Genomic DNA, 13047 nt, shown 5'->3' with positions numbered 1-13047 from the left:
TTGGTCAAAAATTTGATATGATTAGGTGTTTTAAGTTCCCATTAAGATGTCCTTTGTCTTCTGTGTTCTTTGCCTCATGTTTCCAGTTCCTTCTCATTTCTCATATTGTTATTCCAGAATGAACTCCAGGAAACAAAACTTAAAATTGACAAGAAAATTAATGTTGCGAAGAATGCTATCGAGAAACTCCAGAGTAACTCTTCCTCCATCCTAGTAAGTCAAAAATCATTGTTCTATCACACAGCTCACACCATCTGCATTTGACATTATCTATCAACAACCCAGTCTTATATCGAGCCATGTGCACCTAATGGGACACTTACATTTGTAGTGAAATGTTCATTTTCTTTGTTTAGTTCTATGTCATAATGATCAAAAATGCATACTGGGAGAGAGAACAGTCCCAACATTAAATATTGAGAATGATTTAAACATATTACAAAATATTGGAATTATTATTCCATATCTTTCCTTCTGGGCTTTTCCTGAAGTCCTTTCCTGAAGGTGCAGTTGTATGCTGGAGTACAGTGACACTTATGCAAGTTGACCCCTATTCTTTAATGAAGACCATGTATGACCTCAGAAAATGAGTACTGGATAGTGATGAAACCAAGCCTGATTCCATCCATGCTCAACATTCATCCATTTTCACTTCCCAGCAGAAGACTTTAAACAGCAGTTAGGAATGCGAACCCAGTTTGTTTCTCCATCACCTAACATCTCACACCATCCTTTCTGATCTAGGAACATTGCAGCCACTTATAACACTATCATCTTATCAAAGAAAAGAGCCCATGTCCTCTCTTAACCTTTATACTGATGTACTGGTGAATGCTGCTTATGGCATTACTGTGAAGATACTGCTGTTTCACATTATGATAATAACCAATTGCATTCCTGTCTCATGCAAAACCTCCCACTATACACTGAGCTACAGTGAGCAATTTACTGCAATCAATGTCATAAGAACAAGAGCTTGCTAACTGTGACATAAAACCACAAGTCCATGAGTGTCTGTGCAGAGGACAAATAAATCCATGCTTCAGATCCTCTGCTGAGGGTTTCTAGCAATTTTAGATTTTATTTTGGATTGATAGTGTGTGCAGGGGATTTTTCCTCATTATGTAGGGCAGTATGTCACAGGCAGAACTTCTTTTTAAGGGCTATTTTAACCTGTTTGTTTATTCACAATACGCACCCAGGTTTCAAATCACATGTTCTGGTGCAAAATGGGCTTGTTCTATGGGACACGTTAACAATACTTGATTTTAACGCTTTGATCTTTTTATTTGTTTAAGTGAATTATCTATTCTAGGATTCAGTGTCAGAGGTGAAACCCAACATTGAAAAACAGTTCAGTGATCTCATGGAAGCTGTTCAAAATGCACAGAAAGAGGTGCTTAAATTTTTGGAGAACGAACAGTGTGCCTCACTGAAACAGGCTGATGGGATTCGTATTCACCTGGAACAGAAGTGTGCAGAGCTGCAAAAGACCAAGGAACAGGTGGAAGCATTGGTGAAGCAGAGGAACACAGTGCAGTTTTTACAGGTGAGGACGGCTGGAATAGTAGTCAGCATGGATTCACAGTGGGAACCATGTCTGAACATTTATTACATGATAATACTTACAGTTAATTCTTCCTGCTTTGAGACGCCAACAAAAATTTAGCAGATTGTCAATGGTACTTACATCATCAGTGGATAAAGTTGAGTCAGGTATTAATAAAGACAGAATGGATCTGTGAAGTTAATTAGTGTATCTCTAACTCACTTAAAACTAAAGTATATTTGCTTATAAATTTGTGGATCTTAAACACCACCAATGATATTTTGAACCAAGAATCTTGTTACTATACTGTAAATTTTTTGTCATTCATGAGGTAAAAGCTCAAATTATTGTACAACATCAAAAAGCTACTTGTTATTAAATACAACACAATTGTAGTGTTGCCAGAACTGTCAGTATTTGCTGCTATTACACAGTGAAACTTACAGCAACTTCTGGAGCCTGCAAATGATGTTTTTTGGCAAGCAATGCATGCTTGATATTATTGCTGCATTATTCTAGAATAGATATTGCTTAGGGAATGGCATGGGCCTCAGGCTTAGAAGCTGGCTCTAATTAAAACACTAAGGCCTGCTGCAGAGTAATTTCTCTCAACAGAATTGCTGTCAGGGACTCAAGGAGTGAAACACACCATGGAATCTTTATGGATGGTCTTGGTGTCTTCCTTCTCAAAGACAAGCCCTACTCTCTCTGTGGGGTACTCTGACCACAATGGTTCCTACCCTGTGTGCCTGTCTCACCTGGGAGAATGAAACATTGGAGATGCATTGCACCCAGTATTGTCACTCACCTACCAAATCTGTTCCAAAGCAGCTGTTGGCAGCTGTTGGCTTCCACAATGGTGGGAGAATGTGCACAAAGCATCAGACTTCATGCCTGTTGAAATAGCTCCCTCATGCCTTATATGAAACTGGCCTGTGTCCAGTGCAGCATCATCCAAACATGTGTTTCAATGCATTATTGAATTTTCAGACCCATGATTCTAAAAAACTTTAGGAGGAGAATTTTATTTTTTTGTAAGATTGATTCAGCTTGTAACTGACTTTCTTGCATTTGGCCCAAATTTTATGTCACCTTTAGTAAAATAATTAAAAATTAGAGCATTTTATTTCCCAGTTTGCTATCAGAGAGAGTTCTTAAGTTTGATTGGCAGCTCAGTCTGCTTGACGAGATCACGTTTGCCGAATGCTGCATGTCTACTAAGATGACACCAGATTGAAATTATCGTTGACAACGGAGAATCAATAGTGATAGCTAAATCTTTGTGGGAAGCTTTCTTATAAGTCAGCAGGGAGTGTTGTCACTTTGCTTCTGAACATAAAATGCAGGTTACTGTAACACAGAGATAGAGGGATATAGCACCTCTCTTCCTAAATAATGGAATCCATGGAGATACAGAAAAAAAACACAAGGATTCTTCCAGTCCAAGTCCATCAAAATCCCTAAAGAAACCAGCTGAACTTCATGACAAGATTCTATGCATATTCCTTGCATTTAGCATACTTAAGACATTTCAGTGTATTGTGGAAATAATTCATTTTAGGAATTTTGTGAATGGAAGAAAAACATGCCAGATGATAAACTGCCCAGTGTGTACATCGGGCTGATAGATAAACTTGCTGGAATTAGTGCGGCTGTTTCAGAATCAACAGAAAACATCTTAGAGTTGCTACAGACCTCCTACAAAGAGAAACTAAAGGCATTTGCAAGAGAAGGTCAGTCATTATTTCATGTGCTGTTGGCTGCATTTAATATTATGCTTTCTCAGTGCAATGCAGTGTACTAATTATTCCCCCTTTCCCCCCCCCAAGAAGAGCTAAATGATATTTGTGTAATAAGTTGATAAGTAATGACTTTCACTGTCAATGGGCTAGAAATTGCTGGATCTGGGTATCTCAATTTTAGACTTTATCTTGCATAATTGGGCTGGAGCTCCTGTCTCTGGGTTCATTGGCTTCTTATCTTACAGCTATGGCTGCAGCTAACCATTGGCAGTCCATCCCACTACCAAAGTTCTGCATCCCACTGGTCTCTTTAGCGTGTGTGAGAGATTACTTGTCAACCATAAAAGCACTCACTCTTTCCCATCCAAAAACTGGTTCTTCATCTTCAAATAAAAACAAAAATTGCTGGAGACTCTCAGCAGGTCAGGCAGCGTCTGTGGAAAGAGAAACAGAATTGACATTTCAGGCCTGAGACCCTTCATAAGAACTGGGAACAAGAGAAAACAGGTTGGTTTTAAGTTACAGAGAGGAGCAAGGTGTGAAGGCATGGATAGAACAAAGGGAATTTCTCAGATAGGGTGAGGCTGGGGATGCCCTGGGCATAAGTCGTTGATGACAAGCAGGCCTCCCTCCTTTACAAAGGCAGGGAATCAAAACCATTCAGCCAAGCATTGGGACATGTAGAAAAATAACATTGCCACAAGGTATGCCCAATTTTCATGTTAATTTATTTGTGCAATTTGTTGAGTAAGTTTATACAGGATTTTCATGCTAATAAAACTTTCTTTAGTGAAATATTGCTCTCTAGAATCATTACAGACCATTACATTTAATTACCAGTGTAACCCAAAGGGTGTGGTCAATTGATGTTAAAGCAGTGATACAGCCTGAGGCCTTGGATGCAAGTTACTGGGTGCTGCGATTGATCAAAAATAACCCACCTGGTACTCTTCCAACTTAGTCTGTGGTTGGGATGGACATTGGAGCATTGCATGGGGGTTGATCTCAGAACTGACATGGAAATTGCATTGGATAGCAAGGGGGTCTGATACCAACATTTGTTGAATTTCCCATTTGGTATGATTAGATTGGAAAGTGATCACGTATGTCATTTACTTCAAATCGATTTTCATTCACATAGCACGAGGAAAAAATGAATTTCCAAGCCTATATTTATCTAATATGAAGGTACAGATATACGTCAAGCACTCGGTTTCATTTGGGGCCATGCATACAGATAATGGGATGAGAAACATCAAATCAAGTTGCTGGGCAATTTTCATTCCCTTACCACCTGTTTTTTGGTCTGAATGCTTTGGTTATAGATCTCTGCATTGATTGTGCTTTGGCACCAACGGTGCTTTAATGTAACTGGAAGTGAATACTAAATAATTGGGAAAGTTCCATGTAGTTGTTACTATCTTTTGTACTTTTAGATAAACTGGGATTCAAAACAACAGTGGCTGTGATTCGTGGTTCCAAACGCTGCCTTGCAAAAAAACAACCAAAGACAAGAAATGAATTTCTGACATGTAAGAACCTTAAACTTGACTTTGGCTTTGCACTAAATAGTTGGCTCTGTTTGTTTTAAAAGTTACTTATAACACAATGATGATTGGTGGAGGACATCACTGAAGACGAAGATGCTGGAATCTGGAACAAAAAAAAGAATGCTGGAAGAACACAGTGGAGCAAGCAGCATCTGTGGAGGCAAAGAGTGTAAGTCGACATTTCACGTCAAACCTCTGCATCAGGTCTGGGAGGGAAGAGGAAAAATAGTCAGTATATTTCATTATGTGGGGGTGGGGATGATGGGATAGAGGCTGGTTTGTGAAAGGTGGAACCAGATGGGTAGGGGATGATGAACAAATGGAACCAGGTGGGGGAAAAGTGTGGGACACATACTCATAGATTCCTCTGGACCATGACCCCACAAATGAACACCAGGCCATCATCTCCTGGACCATTACAGATCTCATCAAATCAGGACATCTCCCCTTCATGGCCTCCAACCTCTTATTGCCCCAACACTACACTGCCCACTTCTATCTCCAACCTAAGATTGCCCTTGTAGGCTCATTGTGTCTCCCCGTTCTTGCCCTCCTGAACATTTCTTCATACCTGGATTCCACCCTGTCTCCTCTTGTCCAGTCCCTTCCCACATCCAGGACACCTCTCATCCCTCCACCATTTCAATTAACTTGCAATTCCCTGGTCCCAACTGGCTCATTTTTACCATAGACGTCTAGTCTGTGTGCACCTCCATTCCCATTCAAGAGGGTTTTAGGGCCCTCTGCTTCTTTCCTGAACATAAACCCAACCAGTTCCCCTCCACTGACACTCTCATTCACCTGGCAGAACCTGTCCTTAACCACAACTTCTCTTTTGATTCCTCTCACTTTCTGCCATATGCACATGGCTAGCCATCGACACTTGCAATAGGCACTAGCTACACCTGTATTTTTGTTGGCTATGTGGAAAATTCCTTGTTCCAAGCTTATTCCAGCACCCCACTCCCCCCCCCCCAACAACTCTTTCTCTGCTGCCCTGACAACTGCATCAGTGCTGCTTCCTGCACTCGTGTGGAACTCATCAATTTGAACACCTTCGCCTCCAACTTCTACTCTACCCACAAATTCACCTGGACACACTTCTCTTCTTTTTCTGGATCTCTCTGTCTTCATCTCAGGAGATAGACTTACCACTGATACCTTCGATAAACACACTGATTCCCACAGCTACCTCAACTATATCTCCTCCCACCCTGCCTCCTGTAAGGATGCCATACCCTTTCCTCCATCTGTAGCCCATCTGTTCTCAAGGTGAGGCCTTCTATGCTAGGGCTCCTGAAATGTCCTCCTTCTTGTGGAAATCTGGCTTCCCCTGTGCCATAGTTGATGGATCCTTAACACCCATTTCCTCCCATTCCCACAAGCCTGCTTTCATCTCCTCTCCTCAGGCACAACAGCACTAGATTTCCTTGGTCCTCACCTTTCACCTGAACAGCCTTCACACCCAACATCCTTCGCCATTTCTGCCACCTGCAACATGATCCCACAACTGTTCTCCGTCACACTAGTCACATCTTCCCCTCTCCCCCCATTTCTGCTTTTGCAGGCACCACACCCTCATGACTCTCTGGTCCACTCATACCTCCCTACCCATCTCTCCCTGACACTTTCCCCTGCAACCATAGAAGGTGCAACACTTGTCCCTTCACTTCCTCCCTCACTAACATCTAGAGACCTAAACAGCCCTTCTGAGGGAGGCAGAGGTTCACTCGCACCTCTTCCAACTGCATTCAGTGCTCACAATATGGCCTCCTCCACACTGGTGAAACAAAGCGTAGACCCGTTGAACGTTTTGCAGGGTACCTGTATTCAGTCGGCATTGAGCTTCCAGTTGCTTGTCATTTTAACTCTCCTTCACACTCCCATCCCACCTGTCTGCACTCAGCCTTCTCCATTGCCATGGAGAGGCCAAAGGCAAACTGGGAGAACAATATCTCATTTCTGCTTGGGCATGTTACAACGCAAAAGTCCTAACATTGAATTTTCCAATTTCAGGTAATCTATGCCCTCTATGTTCTCCTCTCACATCCACTCACCTGTCCACATAGTTTTCTTCTCCCTTTGTCCACCCCTCCTATCTTCCTCCCCACACCTGGTTCCATCTGTCCATCATACCCTCCTAATCTGGTTCCACTTATCGCTTACCTTTATCCATCCCACCCACCTCTCACACAGATATATACCGGCTAACTTTCCTTTTCCCTCCCATTCCTGATGCAGGGTTCGAAACATCGACTTATTCCTTTTGCCTCCACAGATGCTGTTTGGCCTGCTGAGTTTTTCCAACGTTCTGTTTTTTTGTCACTGAATCTTTCTTTTAGAAAAAATGGATGCAATTTTTTAGTCTTTCGGATGAACCAGAATGCGAAACTTCAGAAGTATCAGTCCATTAGTCATCTTTACCATTAATACATTAATCTCACATTATTTTAGATCTTTTGTGCTTTTCATTCCAACCATAACTTAAGTAAAGAATACGTTTGGCTCAATTGCATTTTAACTGCCTAGATTTACATTAACAATGTTGCACATTGAGTTCCTCAAAACGCAGCAGCTCATTTAAATTAGTGCTTTCTTTTTAAGGTGTGCTAATATTAGCATGATTTATAGTGCTTGTTAACTGGTGAGGTGACATCAAAGAAACAGGTTATATGAATTTGCCAGGAAAAGGAGGAGATTTTCTTTGCTGTATACTTTGGTGGTTAGGTTGGTTAGATCAATGAATCTTAGAAAATGGGACTGTGAGAATGGTTAAGGGTAAAAGTTCATGATTGGTCACCAGGGCTAAATGCCTGTGAGAATTTTGACCACTGGTTGTACCTCATCTGGATATCATGTCCCATTGTCTTCAGTGGTGTGAGAATGAGCAGGAAGCAAATACAATAGACTCACATATGTTTGGTGCGAGCAAGCCAAGATGAATTCTTCTTCCTATATACAGACTTGCTTATTGGAAATGGTTATAGTGCCTACTGAGGACACATGAACATTGCAATAATATGAATATGTTCAGAGTTCAGCTCTTTAATCCATTATTATTTTCCACTGAAGCATTCCAAAGATATATTCATTTACTCTTCTGGATGAGAGTCAGTTTGCATCCCTACATTAAGTGAAATGCTTTTCACTACAGTCTAAATATAAACCAATTAATTCTGATGAGTAAAAATATTTTGCAATTATGAAAAAATAGACAGTGACTGAACTTGAACCTCAAATAAATGTGGTCTGCTAATTGGGAGATTGAAGGATTTGTGTATTATATACCAAGAAAAGCAGAGAGCAATGAATGAGTGACCATTCCCAGTCAGATATTATTCCGTTATCCTTTCCTTCGCATTGATACACCATCTGTTGATTTTCCTCAAAGTCTGTTTCATATTGGCAAATGTAGCTATCATCCCACCTGAGATTTATTATTTTAAATCCATATGCCATATTTCTGTGCTCGGACAAAAATCAAACAGGCTGTGTACATCCACATCATTTATATATTTCTCTTTTGTACTGTAAGCCAAGAATAGAAGAATCAAACAAGTTTGGTTTATGATGCAGGATATTGGGACACTAATTCTTTTGTATACTTAGTGAGTGAGGTCATTAGTTGACCAGAAATATCAGGCAATAAGTTCAGTGTTTTCGAATTCGAGTAACATTTTAAATTTTAAATATTTTAACAATTTTAGGATCTGAGTTTAAATGTATTGCAGCCAAAGGCATTTCTTCATCTCATTTTTTTCTTTCTGGGGGTACCTCTTTTGCAGTGAGTTCTCGGTCTTGTTGCCAATGGCCTTGAGTTAAGAAAAGTCTACATGGACCAGTTGGGCTGAAGGGCTTGTTTTTGTGCTGTATGACTCTCTGAAAGTGACCAGAACTTAAAGCTGTCTTAAAGGGAATATAAGGATGGCAGACATGGGGAAGGACACAATGGGAAATGGTCATAATAAACTGATGCTGAGTGTGGCCCTTGCAGTTAGGGTGAAGGATTTATGAAGAGCAAGGAGTTTGACTTTGAAATTAATCCATGCTTTATGTTCAATTCACAAGATGTGAACATCTTGGGTCAGGTTAGCACTTGTTGCTCATCCCTGTTTTCCTTGCCATTTATTTGGTTAATAGTCCTCCACATTGTTTTGGGTCTGAATTCATAGAAGCCATATTATTTGTGGACATCAGATTAATTTCCCTGAAGAACAGTAGTGATCTAACTTTTTAAAAACAATATTCAGGTAGTTTCATGATCACAATTACTGATAATAGTTTTTTTATTCCATGCATTTAAAAAAAATCCCCAACAAAACTGTCAGCCATGACCATTTCCAACCACCTATCCTTGACATTAAATGGTATTATTATCTCCAAGTCCCCCACCATCAACAGTCTGGGGTGGGTGGAGGGGGGGGGAGGAAGCGGGAGGGGTGTGCACACACTGACCACATAAATGTTATGGTTATAAGTGCAGATCAATGTTGGGTATCCTTACACTCCAAAGTTTTCCCACCATCTATAAGGCACAAGTCAGGAGCTTGATGAAATACCCTCCACTTGGCTGAATGATTGCAGCCTTCAACAATAGCCAAGAAGGTTGACACCATTCAGGACAAACAGCCTGCTTGATTTGTACCCCATCCACTAACCTGGGCATTCATTCTCTCCACCAACAATGGACAGGCAGTATGTACCATCTCCAGCATGTACTGTGGAGACTCACCTAGTCTACTCTGACAGCACCTCCCAAACCTACAACCTCTACCACTAAGAAGGACAAAAGAAGCAGGTGCAAGGGAACTCCACCAGCCACAGATTTGCATACCATTCTGACTTGGAAATCACCAGTCTCCATCATCAGTGGTTCTGAAATTTTGGAGCTCCTAACTCAACACAACTGCAGCAATTCATGAAGGTGGCTCCACACCACTTTCCTATTTAGGGATGAGCAATAAATGCTGGTTTACCAGCAACACCCACATCCCTCAAAGTGAATAACAAAAATCTGGTGTGGTGGGATTTGAACTTAAGGCTCCAGATTTATTACTTAGTGTAGTAACATAACCAAAATGTTACCCCATCAGAGAATGTTTAATGATGAAGATGACAGAAGTGTTTCTTTCCCTTACCTTAAAGTGAGAAGAGGAAAAGATGTTACTTTGTACTGTAGCAATACAGAAATAATCTGAGGTAAAAATGATTTTCCTTCCTCCTTGTGAGAATCTCTTTTAATTTCCAGATGCTGCAACGCTGGTATTTGATCCAAATACAGCTCACAGGTATCTTCGCCTGGTAGACAACAACCATAAAGTCTCTAACACTTCCCCATGGCTACATCCCTACCCCGATCACCCTGAGAGGTTTGAACACTGGCGGCAGGTGCTGTGCACAGAAAGTTTTTACATGGTTCGATGCTACTGGGAAGTGGAAATCCACGGAGAAGGGACTTACATTGGCATGACTTACAAAAGCATTGACAGAAAAGGGGCTGCAAGCAATGGTTGTATCACAGGGAATGATTTTTCCTGGTGCATACAGTGGACGGGCAAGGAATTCTTGGTTTGGCATGGTGATGTGGAAGTGCCAGGGAAGGTTGAGAGGTTTAGCCGGATAGGAGTATATCTGGACTATCAAAACAGGATTCTGTCATTTTATGGTGTGGCAGAAACCATGATCTTGATACATAAGTTTGAGTCTTCGTTTACAGAACCACTATATCCTGCATTTTATCTTCCCAAGAAGGAAGCATCAGTTTCTCTGATTGTACTTGAAGGAGATGCATTGAAAATTGAAACTGAATAAAATCATCTTTGAGACTGTATGTAACACTGTGGTACTGTCTGCCTGAGGTACTACTGGCTGTGTTCAAGTCCATATTGAAAGCTCTCATTCACCTAATCAGTATGAAGAGTGATGATGAAGTGTAAAAGGTCACCAACTCAAGTTAAATGACAGGTGTGAAAACACACTTTTTAAGTGATATTTCTTGACATTCAAGCCCATGATGTTTTGTCCCTTTTTTTTGTTGAATATAAAAGTTTGAATGTAAGAGAAAGTAAATTGGAAGCAGGAGTAGGCCACTCGACCTTCGAGCCTTTTCCACCTGACACGTCATCTTCCCATTCTACTCCAGCTACGGTACCGTCAGTACTTGGTTCTCGGCAAATCAGTGTTTCAGTTCATTTTACTTGGAGATGCATTCTGCTTTGTCTCAGCAGTTGTTGTATAATGATAATCTTGAAACAATTAGACAGTCTAACATCAGCATAATGATTTTGTTTTCCCCTGTTTATTCATCAATATTCCTCTTTTGAATGTGGCTAAATGATAGAAAAGAACTCTCTTATTCTCCTTCTTCACTTGTTAGGGTTTGATTTTATGGCCCAAGAAATAATTATTCATATCATTGGTCTGTTTATCAAATGTAGGAAGCACAAAAGCCACGCTAGCCCTGGTGGTACATAATGTATCAGCTCTTCCAGCAGGGTTCAGTACATAGCACTGAAGTGTTTGAAGCTTGGTTGACCTTCCAGTCCACAGCCCAAGGAAATCAGGACCGTTGCAGCAGCCCCAATATCCAGGCCAAACTACTCACTGGATAAGCACAGTGACTCCTTGGGGACATTGTTACATGCCAATGAATTCTTGCTGAAAGTTTATAACCACTCTGCTGCAGGTAATTGCACTAAAAGCAGTTTATAATAATTTTGTTAAAAAAATAATCCGCCATTGTCTTAACAAACTTGTGCTAATTTGATGCATGATTTTCTAGGGTGGGAAATACGTCAGCTCTGCTTTCGTTTCCTCAACCTCTCAGTGAACTTCTTATCAGTCTTACAAACTTCAAAATCATGGAGCAAGACCTTGAAGACATATACTCATTGACCCTGAACTGAGACCCACATGTGGATTTGCTGAGGCTGAAAAAACTGACATTTTTGATAAATTACCCTTTTTGACAAGCAGATGGAAAAAGGGAATGAATAATGAACTGTGGCGGAATCAAATATTTGAACATAAAGGAATGCTTTGGAACCAGATTTGTACCCTGAATAAAAAGTCTTTCAGTTTTTGCTTTTACAGTACTATCAGCATCGAAACACGGCAGCACTGAAATTAAACCACGGGATACCAATGTGCAACTTCAATGTTTTTCTCCCCAGATTCCTTTCTCTTTTAGCTAAGGTAACAACATAATTAAAATATGTGACCTTAAGATTTGCTTCTTTAAGACAGTTTTTAGACTGTTAGCCTACTTAAAATAGATATAACTTCTGAAGGTTAACTCCATGCACTGCATGCAAAAACTAAACTGCTGGAAGGACTCAGTGTGTCAAGCAGCGTCTGTGGAGGAAGAGGGATGGTTAATGTTTCAAGTCATCACCCTTCATCTGGAATGAGTATGCAGAGGGAAGATAGCCAATATAAAGAGGTGAGATGGAGGGGTCAGACAGGTGAGGTTGGTAGGTAAAAGGTGGAACCAAGTGAGGTGGGAGATGATGGGCAGATGGAGCCGGGTTGGGGGGAAGAGTGAGGAGAGGAAACAGATAGGGAAAAAAAAGTGGGCAGACAGAGCCATGTGGTGGGAGGGGAATGATAGAGACAGAGCTGGAAGATGATGATTAATGGAACCAGATAAGGAAGGGATGATGGCAGATGGAACCAGATGGGGGAGAAGAAACCCAGGTGGATAGGTGTGTGGGTGATGGGCAGATGGAGATGGGAAAGATGAAGAAAGGGAGCAAGAACCTATGTGTACCTTTAGGATTGGGAAAATAACACATGGTGTGTGGGTTACCTAAAATTGGAAATTTCAGTGTTCATACCATTGGGCTGTAGACCAGGTGTTGTTCTCCTGAGATCCTGGGTATATCCATTTTAACTTCGATATTCACATAGCCTCAGACCAAAAGTTTTTTTCTCAAATTAGAGTACAATGTTAAAGCATGGAATTTGAGTTTGAACAGAAGAATGGCTCCGAACTGATGGTAATCTCTGATCAATTTAACAACTACATTCACTGAAGAATTTCCATTAAGAAAAAGCTTTTCAATGGATAACTGAATATTTTGGAATTGTAAAAAAAAAACTCAGAAAAGAAATGGAGCCACATCATTGAGTTTTGCTGGTGTTTGAACATCCAGAAGTCCCTGTATTTTGCTTACATGCTTCCCCGACTGGAATTCTGGGATTCACC

At 40.7% G+C, this 13047-nt stretch overlaps 1 protein-coding gene across 2 annotated transcripts in view; it reads left to right on the top strand.

Moving 5' to 3' along the window:
• LOC127579884 (tripartite motif-containing protein 16-like protein) overlaps positions 1–11766 on the top strand; it is a 139731-nt gene extending 127965 nt beyond the window's left edge. For both annotated transcript variants that reach the window (XM_052032918.1, XM_052032919.1), the window contains exons 3-8: positions 118–213; positions 1316–1549; positions 3111–3282; positions 4728–4823; positions 10090–11526; positions 11623–11766. In XM_052032918.1, the coding sequence (XP_051888878.1) occupies positions 118–213; positions 1316–1549; positions 3111–3282; positions 4728–4823; positions 10090–10652 (1161 nt within the window). In that variant the 3' untranslated portion in view covers positions 10653–11526; positions 11623–11766. The remainder of the gene's footprint in view (positions 1–117; positions 214–1315; positions 1550–3110; positions 3283–4727; positions 4824–10089; positions 11527–11622) is intronic.
• Positions 11767–13047: the final 1281 nt, after the last annotated feature.

This window comes from Pristis pectinata, chromosome 18, assembly GCF_009764475.1.
Source record: "Pristis pectinata isolate sPriPec2 chromosome 18, sPriPec2.1.pri, whole genome shotgun sequence".
Taxonomy (NCBI): Eukaryota; Metazoa; Chordata; class Chondrichthyes; order Rhinopristiformes; family Pristidae; genus Pristis; species Pristis pectinata.
Note: the sequence above shows the minus strand (reverse complement) of the source record. Positions and strands in the feature narration are given on the sequence as shown.